Source organism: Phytophthora parasitica (assembly GCF_000247585.1).
Source record: "Phytophthora parasitica INRA-310 unplaced genomic scaffold supercont2.32, whole genome shotgun sequence".
NCBI classification, from domain to species: Eukaryota; Oomycota; class Peronosporomycetes; order Peronosporales; family Peronosporaceae; genus Phytophthora; species Phytophthora nicotianae.
The window spans coordinates 252,519-259,267 of record NW_008649018.1 but is presented as its reverse complement, the minus strand read 5'-3'; the positions used below and the strand labels follow the sequence as shown (position 1 = coordinate 259,267).

Here is a 6,749-nt window from a genome sequence, read left to right as displayed (position 1 = left end):
TTACGGCTTTATGAAAGCCAATAATAAATTATTAAATAAATACAATGCTATAATAATTGTATTATATTTATTTTTTCAAAGCACTGCTACATATTTGAAATACGATGTTTCCACAGAATGACACAAGACATCGTCTCGCGTCTTCATCTATAGAAAATAATAGTTAAAACAAATAGAAGGCCATCTTTCATTATCATCTCGTATTCTTCTTCATCAGCTAGTTTATATCATAAACAACATCATCTACCTTAGAAAGAGATAAGCAAAGCCTAGGGGACATACGCAGTATTCAGAGCAGGTCTGAGTAATTAGGTTTAAGGCCTATGAACAAAAACAGACAAGTTGCGTCGGAAGTGAGTGATCCAACCACCATTCATGACGTTAGCACTGCTAATTTGGTGATATAGTTTTTTTTTTTATTATTTATTTATTTGCACGTATAAGTGTGATACATTATTATCATGCAGCCTTCATCTAACAACAACCGATGTCCTCTAAAAGAAATCTGGCGTTCATTGCCCACCATCTCTCTCTGGTGCATACACCCCGTGCGCTTACATGACGCCGTCCACTACCTCGAGTTGAAGACCAATTCCCGATATTAGTCTCAATGTATGAGAGCGAATGCGCTAGTCGTCTCTAGTCCATGTGGACCCAACTAAAACTTGCCGATTCCATGGCAGCGTTACTGGTGCGTCCGCAGTTTGATTGTAGGAGGATAGGTGATGTATCCACAATAGCTCTGTCAGCTCCCGCCGGCCTTCCTGTAATTCTGGCGCTAGCACGGTGCCAACGTGCCATTCGACCCACCTGCTCGCGAGCTAATAGGGGCACTGCCGCATATTGATAGCGATGAGCAGAACAAGAGCACGCTCAAAGCCGCACACATAAGAGGTTTATTACAATAGACTAAGCCTCGCAAAGGTCTTATCGCTGAATTTGCTGCTGGATATTGTGAGTGGTACAGTAACCACATCACTGGCTGTTGACTTTTGGTGGATTGTCGTAATCTCGCCACTTTCCTGATTACTTCAGGCCCCCGGCTCACACACTTCGTACATACATAACGTTATATCTTTGACACAACACGATCTCAATGAGATAATGATATTCTCCTTTTTGCCCTCCATCACTTAAGCCTCTCAAGCCCCCCACCTACAAACACCTTCATTCCTGTCATGGGCGTCCTCCTTCTCCTCAGTCTGCTACGCCGTCTGCGCAACAATAATGACGACTACCAACAGGACTACGAGCAAGAACTGCGTCGCGAATACCGCCGCCAATGCAAGCGTCAGCGCCGTTGGAATCGCCGCCACCCGCACTGCCCCGCTCCGGTGCCTGCTCCTGTTACAGCTGTGCCGGTCGTCCTTCAGCCAGCGGCGCAGCAGTCTACAGTGACGTCAATGCAGCAGCCCCAAGTTGCGCAGCCAGCGTACCTTGTCGACCCAACCACTCGAAAGATGCTGACACCGACGAAGGACATTTCAGTGTAAGCAGATCGACCGAACAGCTGAGCAGTACGCGGTTGAGAACGAATCATCCGTCGTGAAAAATTAGCAGCTTCATAGCCGATCAACTCAGGTTGAGTGAAAGAAACCCAATCCGCACGTATAAGATCGCACTATTCCATTACTTGTTGAACGCACAAACAAACAGCTACGTGCTAACTACTACTAGTAATAAACTTTTTTTGGCGAGAAGACGTATTTACTCTCGTTGCGGTGATGCCATTCACGTTGATGTGGCCTGTGCTGGTTTTACTGAATTTCTGGAGCCAAAGAAGAGGAGAATTTTCCACTCGGATCTACCTACATCCATTTCAGCGTGAAAAGCTTCGCAAATAAAAATAATGGACAGCAGACGATGTTAGTGAACGTGTGTTAAAAGTTTTAACTTTAAACTCTGCGGGAGTAGTAATTAAAACTTGATTGGCCCAGTCCCCCCCCCCCCCAAAAAAAAAAAAAAAAAAAAAAAAAAAAAAAATTCAGTCCTGCAGCAACAATCTTGTTTCTATCATTCCTTTTTAGTGTACAAGGTGTCAGCAACAATATTCTCTTGAAAAAGACACGGCTACTTGGAATGTTACGTTATGTAGTGATGCCTTGGCCAGTTGGTACTTCCCTCGGAATGCTTGGTTCACGTGCTGGCTGAACTGGTTGGACTTGCGATGCAGCATGCGTGGCTTCACGGTCGTCACGATTGAGTTCGTAGTTGTCGCAATCCTCATCCACCTGGTCCTTGTTGCGTCGACGACATAGGCAGCGCACCACTGGAATGAGAAGAAGGACGCACATTGCAATTGTTTATTGGGCTGGATGCAGTGACAACGTCGAAAGGAAAGTGAGATCATCGAGCATAACGCGACACAATTCGTGTCCCTGTAGTAAACACGACCGCTATCTCGATTGCGACACTAATATCCCATGTACATTCGTCCTCACGGATTGTGTCCTGGATATTTGTTTGCGAATTTCTAATCGTGGCAGTAATCCAACGTACCGGAACGTGTTCTATATCAGGCATTATTAAGTATCTACAGCTTTATCATTCACATTGATCTAGTCAGTCTTCGTGGTCTTCTTAACATCTTCTGCATCCCCTGATGCGCTCGGGTGCAGCCAGTTCTTATAAGAGTAGGCCGAGGCGCCGAGCATTTGCTCCAGTTGATGGTCAAGGCACTTCTCAATGCTGCAAAGATGACGAATGTATGCCAACTTTGGCCAAACTGCCCGTTGGCCGCCTTCAATATAGTTCGTCATGTCTTGCACAGTTGGGTTTAGAATGGCTTTGATGCCGATGGATTCCAGGAAGCGAAAGTCGGGGATGACGGTCACGTTTCCTGAAAAGTTTTGCTCGAAATACGAGCTGAATTGGTGTCCGTAGATCTTAGGGAATAGACCCAGGAAAGCGAGCATCTTCAGTCTGTGACGCACATCGCCAGCAATAACGCTCTCGAGCTTGTAAAAGATGCTCTTGGTATTGCTTGGCTTGTCGATTTCGTCGCTGACGAACGGAACCACGTGAGGATTCACCTGTGAGACGATGAAATTAGTCACGTCAAAGCCACTAGCCATCGTCTCCATGGGCAGGTCGTGTTGAATGCTGCCGTCCACCCACTCCTTGTTCAGAGACGCATATGGAACGATATTACCCTGAAAATCTCTCGCCATAAGCTGTTTTCCCTTCATAATGCCAGGAAGCGAGCAGGACACAGCAACAGCGCTCCAAAGCAGCACGTGTGGGGTGTTAATATGGCTCAACAGGAGCTTCTTCGGTCCTTTGTGGCCCGTTATGTCAGATGCTGACACAGTAATACATACATGACGACCGGTCTTCAAGAAAGCGTCTTGGAACGTGTAATACATCGTCTTGTCCTCGGTATTCATAGGCTCGCTGTAGTAGTGTTCAGTCGTGCGTTCAAACTCGGACGAGGCCACAAGGAAGCCAGTCTTTACGCAGTGTGCGAGTTGCTCGAGAAGCGGCGGGAACCAGCGAATACCCAGCGAGAAATAACGTGTCGAAATGTCACTCACAAGGACATCATTCAGCAACTCTTCGTTTGTCTTGCACGCAGTAAAAGCCGCAGTGATTGACCCGCCAGAGGAGCCAGAGATGACATTCGGTAGTACATTCGCATCGAGAAGAGCGCGTATTACGCCCATGTGATACATCGCGATGGAGCCGCCACCACTCAAACACAGTGCAGTCGAGCCAAAGGACTGTTTCATTCGCCGAAAGAAGCGAACTTTCTCGGCATGAGGGAACTTTTCATCGCTCATCTCAGCCAGTGTGTCTAAAGCGCGAATAACCAACGCGTTATACTTGCTGATTGCTATCTTTGTTCCAGAGTTGCATTCCAAGTGGAGACTCGGCGAGTCGATGCCCAACTCATTGCGCATAACCACTGAAGCCACGACATATCGAAGCTCGTCCACGTTCCCACCGTCCAGAGCTCGAGTCAGTGTCTCTACATTACGACGCATCTGTACAAAGTCGCAGTGTTCTGTGTCTTGAGCATGAATTATAGTCTTCCAGTTGTCTTTTCCTTCCAGAACGTCGAGATACTGCGCCATTTGCTTCCATTCACGGTAACTTTTGGTAGTTTTCATAAGACGGCGAAGTCTCTCAGCCTGTTTGTCACGTACGCCGAAGAGCCCCACATATACGCTTCTTATTGCCAAGAGGATCTGCTTGATCACCTTCACGGTGACATAAAGCGACAAGGAGAGCACGATACGAGCCATTTGATACAGCGCCACGATCCACTGCAAGATGATCACGACCTGCAGGCCACAGAACCAACCCACCCATTTATACTTGCGCACCAGCAATAGAATAGTCCCAATAACAAGCACGACTGCTAGTGGCCGTGCGACCACCTCAGGGTTTGATAAATCATCGAGTTTGATATGCCGGAGACCATTTACCACCGTCCAGAACTCTGCAAGTGCCTCGCTCACTAGGGCTACCATCATTCTCCGACAGTACTGTACATACCCGTCGAGATGCGCGGGGGCGTCGGCGAGCCGTGCTAGCAGCGCCTCGACCAGATAACTGCCCAGCCCTAATACCACGACGATACCGCCGACCACGTTCGCTACGAACTGCGCAAAGCGGGTTGAATCCTTCCACTCCGCCTCCTCCCGCAACGCGCGCTGTAGATCCTCTAGACTGCGCTTCTTGTTCATCGTCGAGCTGCGCTTCATCCTACCGTCGATTGCCACCGATGGCGCGGGTGTCTATAATCCTTGGCAACTTGCAAGACGCTCGCGATTTTTGAAACTGAACTTGCTGGCCTGTCTCGGTGCTACAGTAATTCTACTTGTTTTTTGTATGTGGAGGGAGTGACATGCAAAAAAAACAGCATTCATGCTGCAGCAACATCATTATTGGCAAATTCTGATGGTTATTGTAGATAACCGATCACCTGGTTATTAACCAGTAACCAGTACGACGCTGCGGTACGTTCGTCCCTGGGAGAGTGCGACCGAGTCGACTAGCCGAACGAGACGCATGGCAGCTTCCACTTGTGACGCATCTGGCTGCTCTGCTGTGTCAGCGAAATATTCTTTGAACGACCACAGCACAACGTTCGACAGCTCGGTCAGGACAATCTCGCGGACTGTGGTCGAGTACACGTCGACGGAGTGATGGTCTTCAGTTTCTTTTGCCAACGCTGAAGCATGCGCAGCCCACGCGGCCTGCAATTTCTCTAGGAGCTCCTTGTCTGCATGCAATGGCGACGGGGTATTTTGAGCTGCAACGTGTAGCGCTTCATTGTCGATAACTCCGACGACTGGTCGAGGATTCTTCCTGCGTATCCTTGACAGCATCGCATCTCGATGAGCTGCTGTAGCAGCTGAAAGTTTTGGCGGCGAAGCCGGCAAACGCTCCAGTAATGCTCTGGTCTCACTATTGAGCAACCGCAGCAATTTTTTCGCCTACAAATCGCACCGAGATTGAGTTAAATCACGCTTTTGCGGTGATACATTCATGGAATCAACGGTTCTACCTGCTTCAAGCGGTGATAGATTGGAAACACTGACGAAAATGTAGATGCATCAGCCACCTGTTGGAACTGGGAAGACTCCATCTCAATCTTTTCAAGTGCAAAGTCCATCAACCTTTGATATCCTTGTCGAAGTCTCGCTACCTGCTTGGGAAATGACGTCTGAATTCGAGCAACCGGTACGTCCATCCTGCCAGAGGACCCAAATTTCTGCTGCTGCTGCAGTAGGAGCTGTCTTCTCTGAGGACTCAACGATAAATATTCACTCATCTTACAGCAAAAGGCAAAACGAGTCGATGCCTCTTTCTCCTTCAATTGCAGCTCCTCCAGCTGCGTCTCCAGCGCCTTTAACTTGCGTGGATACTCCAGTCGAACCCTTGGCTCGGACTCCAGCTTGAGCTCTACCGTCTCGATATTCTGAGTTGTTCTAGTCGCCTTTGCGACGGCCAAAATACTCTGCAGCTGCCGCTCACAGGCATACAAAGGTTCGGCCGGCTCCCCGTCGCTGTTTTCGTCACTGTTGTCGCCCTTAATCGCGAGTTCGGCTCGAACTTGGCGTGCGCGTTGGATGGCGTCCTGGATCGAGTGTTCCACTGCTAACGTCTCCGCTTGCTGTGCAGTTTTCTTCTCGACGAGCGACGTCTCGAGGTCGAGAATGTATTTGCAAATAGCCTGGAGGTTCTCACATTGTTGCTGCAGTACTAATGACCTGAAACGCACATCGGCGTCGAGGCTGGAGGCCGTGCGCTGGAGCTCTTCGGCAACGGTATCCCAGCCGCCCATGAGTGCAAAAACGTTCTGGCATTTTAACCAATCGGCGACGGTGAGAATGTGATTGGCCGAGACGCTTCAAGTTACCTTTTCGAGCTGCGATGCAAAGCGTAGATATCTTGCTGATCAGACAGGCTTGTGCTAAATCAGTTGCCGGACAGTGCCTATGTTCGCTCTCGCTTAGCTGAGATAGTCTCCCGAAATCTTTTTTCAGCCAGAATTGGTGGTTGCAAGGGGTCACCGAGTCGACAGTAGATCGGATATTGCTACACCGCCAAGCTGGATATGTGTATGTGCAGTCGAGTTCGAGCAATGATTCCGCAGGAGTGTTTGTTGTGGTAGACACAGCACACACTCGCCACGCGCTCCTCACTCGTACCGTGCCATTTGCCAATTTGCATCGGCTTTGCGTTTGGAATTCGCTTCGGTTCGCCTGGTTTTTATTCGTTGCGTATCGTTTCGTCTCGCA

General features: G+C 48.8%; 4 protein-coding genes across 4 annotated transcripts; 1 reads left to right on the top strand and 3 right to left on the bottom strand.

Annotated features, from left to right (window-relative positions):
* Positions 1–1,029: 1,029 nt before the first annotated feature.
* Positions 1,030–1,756, top strand: PPTG_13349 (hypothetical protein). The gene has a single exon (XM_008908956.1). The coding sequence runs from the start codon at positions 1,179–1,181 to the stop codon at positions 1,491–1,493; it is 315 nt and encodes a 104-aa protein (XP_008907204.1). The 5' UTR covers positions 1,030–1,178; the 3' UTR covers positions 1,494–1,756.
* A 1-nt stretch (position 1,757) lies between these two features.
* On the bottom strand, positions 1,758–2,227 carry PPTG_23184 (hypothetical protein; the record flags this gene model as incomplete). Its single annotated transcript, XM_008908955.1, has 2 exons — positions 1,758–1,808; positions 2,087–2,227. The coding sequence occupies 2 exons, from the start codon at positions 2,225–2,227 to the stop codon at positions 1,758–1,760; spliced, it is 192 nt and encodes a 63-aa protein (XP_008907203.1).
* A 331-nt stretch (positions 2,228–2,558) lies between these two features.
* Positions 2,559–4,706, bottom strand: PPTG_13348 (hypothetical protein; the record flags this gene model as incomplete). The annotated part of the gene is made up of 1 exon (XM_008908954.1): positions 2,559–4,706. The coding sequence occupies one exon, from the start codon at positions 4,704–4,706 to the stop codon at positions 2,559–2,561; it is 2,148 nt and encodes a 715-aa protein (XP_008907202.1).
* Positions 4,707–4,934: 228 nt separating this feature from the next.
* On the bottom strand, positions 4,935–6,292 carry PPTG_13347 (hypothetical protein; the record flags this gene model as incomplete). Its single annotated transcript, XM_008908953.1, has 2 exons — positions 4,935–5,441; positions 5,513–6,292. 2 exons carry the CDS (start codon positions 6,290–6,292, stop codon positions 4,935–4,937), a joined length of 1,287 nt encoding a protein of 428 aa, XP_008907201.1.
* Between the last annotated feature and the right edge of the window lie 457 nt (positions 6,293–6,749).

Excerpts from the sequence above, each read along its gene's own strand:
- PPTG_13349 (XM_008908956.1), top strand. The coding sequence starts at position 1,179 with ATGGGCGTCCTCCTTCTCCTCAGTCTGCTACGCCGTCTGCGCAACAAT.